The 16265-nt window shown below is 34.6% G+C and overlaps 1 protein-coding gene across 8 annotated transcripts in view; it reads right to left on the bottom strand.

Moving 5' to 3' along the window:
* Positions 1 to 16265, bottom strand: part of LOC121385766 (fasciclin-2-like) — a 131576-nt gene that overhangs the window by 42338 nt on the left and 72973 nt on the right. For 2 of the 8 annotated variants that reach the window (XM_041516537.1, XM_041516542.1), the window contains exons 15-18: positions 15211 to 15421; positions 13287 to 13304; positions 9811 to 9894; positions 3015 to 3065 (exon numbers count right to left, since the gene is read on the bottom strand). In XM_041516537.1, the coding sequence (XP_041372471.1) occupies positions 3015 to 3065; positions 9811 to 9894; positions 13287 to 13304; positions 15211 to 15421 (364 nt within the window). Of the gene's footprint in view, positions 1 to 3014; positions 3066 to 6634; positions 6698 to 9810; positions 9895 to 13286; positions 13305 to 15210; positions 15422 to 16265 lie in introns of all 8 variants that reach the window. The other 6 variants (XM_041516538.1, XM_041516539.1, XM_041516543.1 and 3 more) reach the window with 6 other exon arrangements.

Below are 16265 nucleotides of genomic sequence, written 5' to 3'. Positions count from 1 at the left end.
AAAGTAGTCTGAAGTATGATTATTTTGACACTTGACTGAGAAAATCTGAAGAAAAAACACATGTTGTCTCAAAGCTTACTTCTGTCAAAAAGCAGCAAGGGATCTTTTATGTGCATTTTCCTATAGACAGGCAAGTATATGCCATGGCCTTTCACCTACCAGTCGAAGGGTACTAGTTGGGAAGGTAAAGAACCTGCAGGTTAGAGCTCCACAAGTCCAAAATATTAAGACTCGAATACTCGAGGCTCAAACTCAACCTGGACCCCAGGACCCGACATCTACACTAGGTGATAATGAGACTAGGAATAAAGTAAATAGCATCATGTATCTTAATTTTAGCACTGAACATGGATGCCAAATCATGCCACTGTATTGCATTCCACATATTCCCATAGCCCTATAATGTAACTGGCGGCAAGCATATGGCAAAATTACGTAAATTAAAAAAAACTAAAAAATTATAGTGCTCTTCCTTGTACGAGTACTCAAGTCCTGTGAACGGACTCGAGACTTGTTAGACTCAGCCTGTGCTCGAGTACCTAAATCCAGATATTGATCGATCATTTGACCCACCCTGCCGTACGTGCCGGATACCATGATAATTGCTATAACAGAGTAAGAGTAAATAACATTCAAAATATCACCTGGAATTCAACATTCTGTGAACACTGCAACTACCAGCATACAAGAAATTACAAGATAGATAAATAGGGCTATCTGTACTTAACACAAACATACAGAAATAAAACAAAGAGAGAGAGAGAGAGAGAGAGAGAGAGAGAGAGAGAGAGAGAGAGAGAGAGAGAGAGAGAGAGAGAGAGAGAGAGAGAGAGAGAGAGAGAATGTGTGTGTGCGGGAACATTTTGTTTTTCATTAGTGACATTTCCAGTCAATTAAACATTGATTAGCAAATACTGTTTAAGTTTTTTAAATTGTGTAGCAATCTCTGAAACTTATGTAGTGAATCACTACGCGATACTGGACAAAATGTTCCGTGTGTGTGCGTGCGCGCGCGTGCATGTGTGTTCGATTGTCCAACGCAATGAGCTTCTATATCCTGCCCCACCAACCAACCATACTCTTAACTCAATATACAACTGTTAATGTTGTGTAAAATGAATCAGACTATCAGTGTACATTTTTATATGAAATTTCACATGCGTCAAAATTCAGGCAAAATCATTTCATTGGTCGATGACTTAACAAACTTTTTACAAAAGAAAGACAAATATAGCATTCTACATGTGTTTGTTTATAAACATGTTTGACACATGGCCATCATATTAACATATATTCGTCTTTGTTTTGTAAAAGTTCATTAAGTTATTGACCAAGAAGACGAGCTGGAACATTCTGTCCGAATTTTTACCCTTAACTACCACAATGTCCGTGCTTGACAGAATGTTTTTAGGTATGGTGTCCATTATTTAATTTGATTGCAGAAAAAATAAAGTGAATGAAAAATGGTTAAGTATACAACATGATCTAATTTGATATTTTGTGTCTTCTGCTATACTGGGTTTTAGCAGGTAATCGATATTTCAGAAATAAGAAAATCCCTATATATAGTAGGGATAGAAATTTTTGGTATATCATGTAAATACACGTCAAGTGGCAATAAATTTGTCATGTATGAAGAGAGTATAAGCAAAATATTGGGGAAATATATTAAGTTTACTGATATACAACAAATTTTGAATTTTATTCATGTATAGACCTACTAATCTGTCAAGTGCCTATGTCTGAACATCCAGTTGACTTGCATGAATCACAGAACATGTTGAATGCTAGAAATACATACTTTTCTATTAATATCAAACAAGCCATTCTTCCAAATACATACTGCTGGAATCTAAGCCAGATGTTTGCCCATGTTTGATTTACCATGTCAATGCCGTCATTGACGAATACTGCAATTTCAATTTAGGCCACCATTTTACAAAATATCCACTAAAAGGATATAAGAAAACAATATTCAAATATAAACTACACATGTACCATGTTTCATGAAATTATACCAGTGACCTCATTACGAATAGAAACAGCTATTCAAATATAAACTACACATGTACCATGTTTCATGAAATTATACCAGTGACCTCATTACGAATAGAAACAGCTATTCAAATATAAGCTACACATGTACCATGTTTCATGAAATTATACCAGTGACCTCATTACGAATAGAAACAGCTAGTGAAAATGACGCTATCTTGCGCTAGTACCTTATGCCATTAAATGTCATGTGACACAATTTGATACTAAACCTAAGAAAAGCATGATTTAAACCATAAACATCTTAACAAGCTGACGTCTCATATTCCAATGAACTTCAGGCATTTATTGACATTCCCATTCATAAAGCAAAATGCCAAGCTACAGATACCATATGAAATGCTGAAGTATAAAAATCTTCATCAGAATTGTGTGAATTGTCCCTAGCACAAAGCAATAAACATGGTGCCAAGCTACAGTTAACATTCAAAGAGAGTGAGAGATCAAGGTTTTAAACCTGTCAGATATTACTAATGATAGATCGAGGTTTTAAACCTGTCTGATATTACTAACGGACATTTCTATACATAAAGCCAAGCTAAGATTTACATGTAATCATGATGAAAAAGAGTATCAAATATTCCAACTTTGGCAAGAAATTTTACCTATAATCTCTTGTACAAAGCTGCGCAAGCAACAAGAATCATTGAAAATGTCAGTAAATATTCCAATAGAAATTTACTAACATTCCCAACTAAAATGCCAATTTTGAAATTCCATGAGATATTTCAAACTAGAGTAAGACTACCAATGTTCCCACATGTAAAGCAAGGCTACAAGTATCATTCAAATGCCATCAAATGTTCCAACCTACGACAGAAATTTACTAATAGTTTAACTCACTGAAAATGCTATCAACATATTTGTATGAAAGTCAGAAATTTACCAAGTTCCGACCAACCAAGCCATGGTGAACAGATCATGGATATCATGCCAATAACACAGAAAGACTTAACTACCTTCATTGACTTTCAATGACACCAATACTCTTGTGGGCTCTGTCGGCTTAACTAAAAAAAGGTACAAAAACACAACAATAATACTACATAAACTAAAATACAGGACTGAAATTAAAGTATATACACAAAACTGAAATAAAAATGTAAAATACTGAAATAAAAACCTAACACAACAAACTGAAATTCATTCATAAGTTCAGGTCATCACTGGGTACAAAATAAAGACCACCTGTTTTCAGAATGCAGTTATTTCCCTTTAAAACATTAATAACATTTGTGCATTTATTACTGCATATACTAAAAAAAACATTTCCAAGGAATTTTATTTACAGAATCTTTGTTTGCTCAATGTGCATAATTCTGACCTGGCATATTTTGAGAATGCAACTATTTGCCTTTAGAAATATTTTATTTAATGATACATGCAATATTTTATTTAATGATACATTCAACACATTTTTATTTACAGTTATCCAGCATCAGACAAATGGTTGTGGACCACAAAGATAATGAAGGTCGAAACCTCTGCCGCCAATAGATTTTTTCTAATACATTTTTATATACATGCACCTCCCACAGACAGTACGGTACATTCCACATCTTTGGTTACACCAGTTGTGAATTACAGGCTGGAACAAAACAAAAACAAAACACCCAGTAGGTCCATCGATTCCAACAGGTCCATCGATTCCAACAGGTCCATCGATTCCAATAGGTCCATCGATTCCAACAGGTCCATCGATTCCAACAGGTTCATCGCACCCAACAGGTCCATCGATTCCAACAGGTTCATCGCACCCAACAGGTCCATCGATTCCAACAGGTCCATCGATTCCAACAGGTTCATCGCACCCAACAGGTCCATCGATTCCAACAGGTCCATCGATTCCAACAGGTTCATCGCACCCAACAGGTCCATCGATTCCAACAGGTTCATCGCACCCAACAGGTCCATCGATTCCAACAGGTCCATCGATTCCAACAGGTTCATCGCACCCAACAGGTCCATCGATTCCAATAGGTCCATCGATTCCAACAGGTCCATCGATTCCAATAGGTCCATCGATTCAAACAGGTCCATCGATTCCAACAGGTCCATCGATTCCAACAGGTCCATCGATTCCAACAGGTTCATCGCACCCAACAGGTCCATCGATTCCAACAGGTTCATCGCACCCAACAGGTCCATCGATTCCAATAGGTCCATCGATTCCAACAGGTCCATCGATTCCAACAGGTTCATCGATTCCAACAGATCACACATCTGGTGAGTGCTTTACAACTGGGCTATAACCATCCCTATAGGATTTCTACATTTCTTACTGCATTCTAAATTTTTTGAAAACCAAAGCCAGTAAAAGGAAAAATGTCCATGGATATTTTAAAATAAAACATTTTGTTTAGGTACTCTCAATTCTGATCTTCAACATTTTTGGTATGCAGTTATTTCCCTTTAATAAGATTCCTGTATTTGTTATTCTAATTCTATGCTAAAAAGAAAATACTTCTATTGAATTTTCTTTTAATCAAACATTTCCACGGAATTAATTTACAAATGTGGTCTGCTCACTATACACCATCACGATCTTACAAATTCTGAGTAATGATTATTTTCCTTTAATACATTAATGTTAAAAGTTTGTTTTTGTTTAACGACACCACTAGAGCACATTGATAAATACATTAATGACATTTGTGAAACTGCTTATCATTAAAAAGAAAATATTTCTCACATCACAAAACTACCGGTAATCAAAAATGAAATATTAAATTAATTTAAAGAAACACATTTCTTCTTTTTACTTATTCTGTATTTTAAATTCTGCTTACTGTCACAGAAATAAATCTTACAAAAAACACTGTCAGGGTTGAGAGCTTATTGGATGGAACATCAATAACACAAGTTAAACTGAACGACCAGTTCTGCCTTAGTAAGAGATGTTTTTCCCTTATCGAATTCTTCAATTTCTTACTATTAACTGAAGATGATGAACACAAAGCCAGGTAAGCTGTAACAGCGGAGTATTTAATCCAGTAATTATCACTGAGCTTCAGGCCACTTCAACGTAATGAGATCTTCCTATATATAGCATATATTTTTAAAAAAAACCCAAAAAACATTTAATTAACAAAACAAAAAAAAGAAAACAAAAAAAAAAAAAAGAAAAAAAAGAAACAAACCAATTCATGCAGATATTGACAGTTCATGACCGAAAATATTTTTCATAACATTTATATCTGCAGAATGGACGGATGTACAGAAGTACAGATGCAATTTCATACACAAACCAAGTACAAAGCAAGACAATGACAGAAAATAATAATATTTCTCTATCAGTGAGAGTAGAGACCATTCATAAACTTGGTGTCGACATACGGAACAGGTCAGGCTACTAAATGATCAAGTTGAAAGCACTGTTCGAGAAATGATATAACAGACATATACATGTAAGCTACGTTTACACAGAAACACCGGACTTTAAACAAGGTGGAAGCAGCGCACAGTGGCTGTTTGTTCGACTAGTGAATCGGCGGCATACACAGACACACAATGCAAATCCATGAAATATGTCTGAAGTCAAACTGAAGAATAAAACCAAACTATCCATCCACTGAATGCCAAGTCATGCATGAGAATTTTTTTTGGGAAAAAAGTAAAACAGCGATATAGCATGATAAAAGCATCTAACAACCATATACATCCTTTAATACCAATTTAATTTTTAAAGGAAATAAATTAAAATAATAATAATTTACAAAAATAATAATAATCTCGGATATTCAAAGCCGGAATTGTTAAATTATACAGCTAGAACCTTGGCTTTGATGAGCTAAGTTTTTTAAAATAATCAAATCAAGAGACCATTTTCAATATTGGAAAGTTATTTGTATTAAACTTTTAAGGCTATTTCATAATTTTAATAAAGGGGAGTGGGTAGGGAATATCAATGATTATTTTATGTACACCCATATTATTTTGATGTTATGGGAAAAACGACAACCTGCCCCATCCGAATCATTTTATAAACTCTTCATTTCCACCAATTTTAAAGAATCACTTTGATCTAAGTGGAAATGAAATCGTTGGTATGGTGGGAAAACAATGAGCTTTATTGCAGAGTTCAATGGGTCCTACTCTACCACTGAAATACCTAAGTTTGTTTTGTTTAACGACACCACTAGAGCACAATGATTTATTAATCATCAGCTATTGGATGTCAAAGTTAGTTTGTTTTGTTTAACGACACCACTAGAGCACATTCATTTAATAATCATCGGCTATTGGATGTCAAACATTTGGTAATTTTGAGTAGCCTAATGGGTCCACCGACTGGGATCGATCCTAGACCAACTGTGCATCAAGCGAGCGCTTTACCACTGAGCTCCGTCCCACCCCCCCCCCCCCCCCACCCCCTAACATGCCATAATCAAAGAAATTCAAGTGATCGCCTTAAAGCCATAAACATTTCAGTGCTATCGCAGAGGGCAAACAGTCTAATTCCAACAGGCATGATGAAGCAAGCAACAATATTTGTGTGCAAGACAACGGAAGCGCATCAGACAAACACGCCTTGTGTCTGCGCAGGCGACAATGCATCATGATGTCCACAATGAAATACCTCGGGAAGATGCGGTCGCTGCTGTTGAAGTAGTAGTAGTAGTGGTGGTAGTTGTAGTGGCTTCTATAATCAAATTACAATTTCAAACATGATGGCGATAAATCATATATACAAGACCTAGGGCGTAAACGATTATACAGTTAACAAAGACAAGTCAGTTATCGAAGACAAGTTAATTTATAGCTCCAACATTTTACTCTGTAAAAGAAAGGAATGTGACCATTTAAAACAGGTTTTTAGACAATTTAACTCTCTCTCTGTCTGTCTTTCTCTCTCCTATCTGTCTTTTACTCTCTCTCTCTTCCCTCTCTGAATCTACCCATCCACGTTGTAAACAATCTGGTTTATTACTCTCTCTCTCCGTCTCTCTCAATCCACACATCCACACTGTAAACAAACTGGTTTATTCCCCCCCCCCCCCCCTCCTCTCTCTCTCTCAACTGGTTGATTTCTTCAAATCTGACCATTTCAACTCATTATTACTGCTATAACCTACATCTCAGGAGACCAGTTTGACGGAACTTTAATAATAATAATAATAATAATAAAAATACACCCAACAACATGTAATGGACTCACAGCATCTTTATCTAAATAGAATACTTAGTCATGATCTGTGCCCTTCTAAGAGTAGTTCTTCTGTACCAGCCAATCAACTAGAGAATTTCAAATTCTGACCAATTAAATTTGTGTATTCCAATAATGAACTAGAGAGGTTCTTATATGCTAGCCAATCAAATTTCCTGTTTCAGGGCTTGAAATTGCCAAGTCACTAAATGCGTCGATAGTCCCGTTTGGGTGACTATAAATATTTAAAAATATTATCCATATTACATATATTAATTCCACATTAAAATTTTGCTTGTATTTTGCAAAACTGAACATATTGCTTTACCGTAATTTGCCGACATCCATTTATAAACACTGATTTTATTGCCCAGATGTAGTTATGTGTAGTCTTGATAAAACAGACCAAGCCCAAGTTCAGCCAGATAATGTTTCGCTAACATTATCAAACTATTTGATTGGTTTCCGACCGTTAAGCGCAAAACCAGTCTAACAGACTTTTTTCTGGTTGGTCTGGTTGAACTTGGCCATTTCTCACTGCTCCATTTAAGGGGGTGGGGGTGGTTTTAACTACATAAAAGATTAGTCTGCTTGTACATTGTACAGAGGGGCAAAATAAGGGGTAGACCAACACTCGACGATAAACAGTAACCAAGCTTTGCTTTATTTTTCACACAAGAACACTAAAGTAAAAGACTGCCTGATCCAATTCCTAACCATTCCGACCATCTCATTTCAATATTAAGTATGTTGGTATCTTTGCTATCTAGAAGTGGTTCTTCAAATCAGTATTACTTTATTCAAGCATATTTCATGTTTTCTTATGCTTATTAAAAATTAGTTTTTATAATTAAACATTTTCAATTATTGAACCTTCTGCAGGCGAGACAGATGTCTCGCAAGTCGGCATACTGTACACAGTATACAGTGCATTCCCCAATTCATATTTCCCGTCGTTTTGCACATGACACTCACCGGAAACGATTTATTAACAGGAAACGGAAGACAACTCAGCTTCCTGTGTTTTTAGATTTAGATTTTTCATTTTTTAGCGGAAAAAGTGGTTTTCGGCAAATATTTTCGCTTGACAACAATTGCGGCATGTCGCGATAATTTTCAGGGATCGATAGCTGATTGTGACAGCTAATTTTTACCAAAAACAAAAATCACCAAATATTGGGATATGAATCGTAGTTTGTGTTTTTTTGTTTTTTTAAAAATTATGGTCAGAAAACCAGTTATTGGGAATAATGACCATAAATACTGGACAGCTGGCCACAAATGCCCGGAAGTAAACACAACTTTTTCCATTTTTTTTACTACTTTTAATCAACATTAACTGATCAGAAATATCATAAAAATCTGAAAAATACACAAAACTAATACTTACCGATTCAATTATTTTATGTATTTATGAAATATTTAAGTGAATATATGTCAGTAAAAATTATAACCTTGTACCCACTCAACATGGTTTTTGTCAAAAATATAAATATTTTGTGTCTGAGATACCTAAAAAAGGTTTGGGCCACTTAAAATGAAAATTTAGTGGCCCAGATATTTTTTGGGGGCCAGCATACTTTTGTGATGAGATTCGAGCCCTGCTGTTGAATGCTATATGAGCTCCATGTAGTACTAACTAACCAGACATCCTGTTTAATAGTGAATCTGTTTAATAGTGAATCGTGTTCTAAGATAATTAATAGTTTGAATGTAAAAGTAATAACAGTAACATGAATTAGTAGGAACATGTGTAACTGAATTGTAAAACAACTTTAAAAAAAACCCCACAACTATTAGTACTGAATAAATTGTAAGTTCTCTGGAATAAACAAAGAACAAAAAAAAAAAAAAGAACAAAAAAAATAAAAAAAAAAAAAAAATTATCTCCCAACTTTGAAGTGCAAATGTTAGATAAACTGAGTGTTTCCCACAAAGGTCAAGCAATATGCAACAACACCCCAGCACATTTCACCCGGTAGCTAGAAGGGAAAGGAATGACACCACGAACTTTATTAAGCATGTCACAAGTCAAATGTGACAGTTTAGAGTAAGATACTGTCAAATGAGAATTAACTAGGCCTATTCACAATGTATTTAATATTGTGGTTAAGACCTAGTTAATTCTCGTTTTACGATATATAAAGTTAAAGTTTGTTTTGTTTAATGACACCACTAAAGCACATTGCTTTATTTAATCATTGGCTATTGGATGTCAAACATTGGGTAATTTCTTTTTACATATAGTCTTAGAGAGGAAACCCACTATATTTTGTTTTCATTGGTAGCAAGGAATCTTCTACATGTATATGCACCATACCGCAAACTGTGGACATTTTCTTAATTGCAGGGGTTAGAATCTTTAACCAAATGTCCCACACAGAAAGCTCTGATAACCGATGTGTGTGCCCAAGATTGCATGCTTTAACTTTAATTGGACATGATTGGAAAATAAATGAAAAATAAAAATAACTTAAAGCTTTTCATTGTAGGAAACACCCAGTCTAACCCTGTCACACCCAAATATTTAAAACTGGACTGCCCCAACACAACTAATCTGGTTGAGTCCAAAGTGAACCAGGGGTGACAGAGGTAGGTCATTTGCTTACCCCTAACTTCTGCAACTGCAGGTTTGACTTTAAAAATCCTGAGCGTAGTTGTTTGAGTCTTTGGTGTGGTGGTGGTAGTCTTCACTGCAAGTTGACCATAAACCAAGACAGTGTCAACTTTGTCTAATTATACAGTACACGACACAATGATCAAATCAACTACACCCACCCATAGTTGGTTTCCCAATAGTTGGATTTGTTTAACAACACCACAAGAGCACATTGATTTATTAATCATTGGCTACTGGATGTCAAACATTTGGTAATATTGAGTCTTAGAGAAAACCAGCTACACTTTTCCATTAGTAGCACTCTCCCAGAGACAGGATAGCACATACCACGACCTTTGATATACCAGTCATGGTGGACTGCCTGGAATGAGAAATAGCCTAATGGGGCCCACCGACGGGGATTGGTCCTAGACCGACCGCGCATCTGGCGAGTGCTTTACCACTGGGCTACGTCCCGCTACTGGTTTCTCAAAGTCAATTATTAGCCAACATAGACATCTAAAGATAATGCAATGCTCCACTCTCAATCCTTATAAGTTAAAAATCAAATTACACAATTACTCATTGCTATTATCCTCCAATGTTTTTATGTACCTGTAGCAATAACCCCTAAACCTCTCAATTACTGGTTTGTCATCTACTATTACACTTTATCTGGGTCATACAATACACGTAGTCAATCAGTGATACAGGGAGGTAACCACCTACAGTCCGTCCCATCATTCTATAAAAATGTGTTTGTTTTGTAAACAAATTCAGTTTGGTTTGACGTAACAAGAAAGGTAAAAGTGTTTTGGAAATTTAAAAAGACCCTCTTTTTTTCTGTGCAATTCAGAAGAAAAAAAAACTTGTAGTAAATTCCATAGTATAAAGAACAACATTCCCTGTGGGATGGACTACATTCCCCGTGGGACGGACTACATTCCCCGTGGGACGGACTACATTCCCCGTGGGAAGGACTACATTCCCTATGGGACAGACTATAGTACAGACTAAGTCTAGTTGTTGGTTGGTTGCTGATTCAAACACTGTAATACTGTAATCTTACAGATGGTTGTCTAATTTAAATATTATTTATACTCAAAAGATTACAATACTGTCTGTGTTAAAGTAATATATTCAAAACACTTATTTTTAGTTTCATACTTGGCAACATCAGCTTAAAAACTGAATTTGTTTGAGAAGCCCTAATTTTATTGCTATTTGTTAATGAAAGAAACCACTCACTTTTTTTATATAAACCTAAAATGTTACACGTCTTAGTGACACATAATTAACCTTCTGAGTACTGCAGGCGAGATATCTCGCCCGACGTCACGTCAGTCGACATACTATACACTGTATACAGTTCATTCCCCAATTCATATTTCCCGCAGTTTTGCACACAAAACTCACCGGAAACGGAAATATAATAAAAGAAAAATTAATTTTTTTCAAAATGGTGGCTTTTGTTTTGATTTTTTCAATTGAAAATACCTTGAAATTTTGATTTCAAAAAGCGGTTTTCGGCAATTATTTTCGCTTGACAACAATGGTGGCACGTCGCAGTCATTTTCTGGGATCAATAGCTGATTGTGACAGCTAATTTGATAATAAATTTGATCGTTTTACCAACATCGAAAATTACCAAATATTGCAATATGAATCGTAGTTCGGGTTTAAAAAAATAATTCTGGTCAGAAAACCATTGTTATCGGGAATAATGGACATAAATACTGGCCAGCTGGCCACAAATGCCCGTAAGTAAACGCAACTTTTTTGATTTTTTTGCCTAATTTTAATCACCATTAGCTGATCTAAAAATAATAAAAATTACCCCAAAAAAACATGAAAATAATACTTACCGATTCATATATGAACTTTATTTCATGTATTTATCAAACATTTAAGTGAATATATGTGAGTAAAAATTATAAACTTGTACCCACTCAACGTGCTTTTTGTTAAAAATTAATCCAGTAGTCTAAAGGTTAAACATATTACCATGTTAAGTGAATAAAAAACGAAAATATGTGATTTTTTAAATATTTAGTTTCAAAACTTAAGTCTTTATTTAAATACAATATTCAACCAAGTTGCATTCAGTCTAAGGACATTAAAGCACCCTCTCCCTGTTTAGTGTTTTCCCAGGTTGTTTTAGCATGGTGCGGCACCATGCCTCAATGGTCTAACACCATCTTGCATTAATCAGCACCATGTTGCACTGAGATTAAACAAGCCTTTTTCAATAAATAATCATCAAATTGCCTTTATAAAACACTAAAAAAATGTATTATTAATTAATAAAATATCTGTTATATATTTTTCCATTTACTCATTAAAGCAAGCAAATTAATTACCTTTTATTTTATTTATATATATATATATATATATATATATATATATATATATATATATATATATATATATATATATATATATATATATATATATATATATTACCACCAAAGTGTTTTTCGGTATCGTCAATATCTTATATTAGGAATAAATATTGTATTATGCGAGCCTCTTACAAGCATAATACATTATTTTTATTCCTAATATATGATACTGACGATACCGAAATACACGAGGGTAATAATCTCCTTATCATATAATCTCAAGCTTAATATACAACACATTTTTGTAAACTGTACACGCAACTTCGGTTTTGTAAACTGTACACGCAACTTCCAGTCTGCCATTACTAGATATTCAAATGATGTAAGAATGTGTGATGTGGTATCTTTTTGAATGGAAATGACGTTAAACTCGAATGACATCATTTTGGATATCCTTACATCAAAATAAAGTATTGCTGGACAGCTTTCAGTGTAAAATTGCTACTGAAATGTTTTTATTTGATGACTATGAATGCATGTGTTTGATTAAATGTCAATAAACCTAGTGCTGTGAACTCGATTAATTTACATCTAATTTGCAAATTTATCAAATTCTTAAAGTATGTTATCTGAAAAATATCACATACTTTGATTGCACTGAAAATGTAAGATATATGATGAATATATATATACATATACAGTATCTCAATATTTTCCTAAATATAATTTCAAATAAATAATTAAATAGTGATTTAGTAGGTGACCTAAAAGTGTCAAACATCTGTAGTAAGACCTCCATCCTACACAATTAAGATAAACAACACAAATGCTAGAAACACTCCAAGTTATCGCAACCAAGGTACACAACTCTAACACTAAGTAAACTCTCGAAGAGGATAACAACTGCTACTCAATCACACTAATGCAAAAGTCTAAATAATATATGCTTATGTATGTCTAAACGAAACACACATATGCATGGATTTGAAATGAATATGTCTCGGAAAGAAATGGACGACTTTAGAATGTATATGTTCATGGACATACGACATTTTCACGACTGCTTGGAAGAAAAACGCCTATCAAATGATGAGAAGTTAGTAGAGATATTAATGAATGAACAATTTGAACTAGTCACCCTTACCACGAGACACAGGAAGTCCTGAAATGAACGATATCCATGGTAACAAATGGCAATGAAGGAAACCATGAAAATGACAGCACATGAATATTTAAAAATGTTCCATGCTTTTGGCTAAAACAAACAACAATTTTCATCATTCTGAAACCAAGATGAAGTTAGACAAAAATAAATAAACTGAAATATCAACTGAAAAATAAACACAAAATCCTACTTCTTGGCTAGGAAGCTATGTCATACATGTAAGATTTTTTATCAAGCAGCCTGTGCAATTCGACTTAATTATAATTAAGTTTCAGCATTCACATTAAAATACTTTTCCTTCCTCAATTGTATTGGGAGATCACCCTATATAAATTAATTTCACCAACAAATGTATCGTATGCTGGAGTTTTAAGTCGCCTGAACAATTTGTGACCATTTTTATCATGAAACAGAATATTACTAATAAAATGTTGTAAATAAAACTTTAATACAGACAGCATAAATGCCATCACAAATTGTTGAAACACTTTTTGATTTTAAGATGAACTGCATGGGCTGCCAAATGTGTTCTGACATTACAAAGATTACAACATGCGTTGTTCTTATGTAGTTCAAGGTTTTGTCCACTACAAAAACATCTGATTGCATACGGGAAGTACAGTAATCATATACAATACGACTAATTGAGAGCTCCTCCAAAATCAATCACATTTTAGTTTTGAACACCCACCAATCCACAACATAAAATTATAGTATGCGAAAACCTTACTACTGTCATCAGACCCATCTGGATTAAACAATTACGTTGCCTCCAGCACCCACCCATATAATCAAGTCTGGAACTGTCCCTACTTTTTGCTTTCTAAAATTCCTAGAGATGTCATATTTGTAACTGTGAAGACTTAGACTATCAGATATATATCATTTAAAACCATAGATACCATAGCGCCAAGTACATAAATATTGGTTGTGTTGTTGTTTAAGCAGTATTTCAATATTCCAATTAACTTAAAGGAAGTAATATCAAATCATTAAAGACTTTCTTTCAAAATGCAAGTGGCTTTTTTAAAAGATCTTTTATATTTGTTAATTCTGACACAGCCTTCAGAGGAAAGGTGCTACATTTGTCCACTATGAGCAACTTTCAAGCTATCTTTTATCTATGCACTCTCTCTCAGACAAGACAGCACATACCACATCCTTTGGGAAAAAAAGCAATGGGTCTGCCGGGGTGAGAACTCTACTGATCAAAAATACAACTAACAAGTTCCCCACAGGGTTTCTGCCAGAGGGTAAAATGGGTATGGCACCATACCAAAATTTTTTTGCAGATTTTATTTTTTTAAGTTAACTTTTTGACAAAATTAATTAGTTTTATCATTACTGTTTGATTTTCTTAAACCTAACCTAAACCCATTTTCGTTCTGAGGGAGTCCCCCATATCCCGTTGACTGTGGTTCACAGCGCCATACCCCAAAAATTCTTTCTGGCAGAAACACTGTCACTCATATGCCTTCTTACTTAATATTTGAAAAGTAAATATACAGTTAATCTTTAAAAAATGTGTTTGTGTAAGAAAAGAGGATATTTAAAACAAAATACCTAGAATGCCTGCCTACAAATCCTGTAACTACCCCATCTCTTTCCATTATCTTGGAGTAATTCATTTCTTGGAAATAAAATGTTATTAAAAACGACTTATCCATTTAACCTTTATAATAATTTATCTGTGCCAGAAAGTAATATTTAGACACCCCCCCCGCCCCAGATTCTTGTCCATCATCCCCTACCCCATTATTTGTGAACATTCCATTCCGTAACAGTAAAAGTAAAATGTTTTATTAATTAGACGATAAAGCATATTTGTAAATGGAAAAAATAAAATAACCATGACTGTTTGTGAAGACGACATTTGTTAGAAGTGTTATGAAAAGCGACTGACCATTGAGTCCCTTTGAAGTTTTGAAGATCTTGCTTCCCACGGGCGACTCTCCGATAGAATTGACCGCGATGATGTCCACCTTGTAGAACGTCTCGGGCTCCAGCCGGTCGAGCCTGTAGTTGGTTATCTCCCCTTGCGGAATCTTCTTCCTGATCGGACCATTCAAGATCCGGTCCACCATCCAGTTGGGGGCCTCACCCTTCACCTCCACCTGAAACAAAGCAAACAGTTACAGTTAAAGTTTGTTTTGTTTAACGACACCTCTAAGCACGTTGATTAATTAATCATTAGCTAGTTTGTTGTGTTTAACGACACCTCTAAGCACGTTGATTAATTAATCATTAGCTAGTTTGTTGTGTTTAACTACACCTCTAAGCACGTTGATTAATTAATCATTAGCTAGTTTGTTTTAATTAATCATTAGCTAGTTTGTTGTGTTTAACGACACCTCTAAGCACGTTGATTAATTAATCATTAGCTAGTTTGTTGTGTTTAACGATTAAGCTAGTCATTAGTTTGTTGTTTAACGACACCTTTAACTCATTAGCTACACCTCTAAGCACGTTGATTAATTACTCATTAGCTAGTTTGTTGTGTTTAACGACACCTCTAAGCACGTTGATTAATTACTCATTAGCTAGTTTGTTGTGTTTAACGACACCTCTAAGCACGTTGATTAATTACTCATTAGCTAGTTTGTTGTGTTTAACGACACCTCTAAGCACGTTGATTAATTACTCATTAGCTAGTTTGTTGTGTTTAACGACACCTCTAAGCACGTTGATTAATTACTCATTAGCTAGTTTGTTGTGTTTAACGACACCTCTAAGCACGTTGATTAATTACTCATTAGCTAGTTTGTTGTGTTTAACGACACCTCTAAGCACGTTGATTAATTACTCATTAGCTAGTTTGTTGTGTTTAACGACACCTCTAAGCACGTTGATTAATTACTCATTAGCTAGTTTGTTGTGTTTAACGACACCTCTAAGCACCTCTAAGCACGTTGATTAATTACTCTATTACGTTGATTAGTTACTCATTAGCTAGTTGTG

This window comes from Gigantopelta aegis, chromosome 12, assembly GCF_016097555.1.
Source record: "Gigantopelta aegis isolate Gae_Host chromosome 12, Gae_host_genome, whole genome shotgun sequence".
Classification (NCBI taxonomy): Eukaryota; Metazoa; Mollusca; class Gastropoda; order Neomphalida; family Peltospiridae; genus Gigantopelta; species Gigantopelta aegis.
This window is presented reverse-complemented; position numbering and strand designations above follow the sequence as displayed.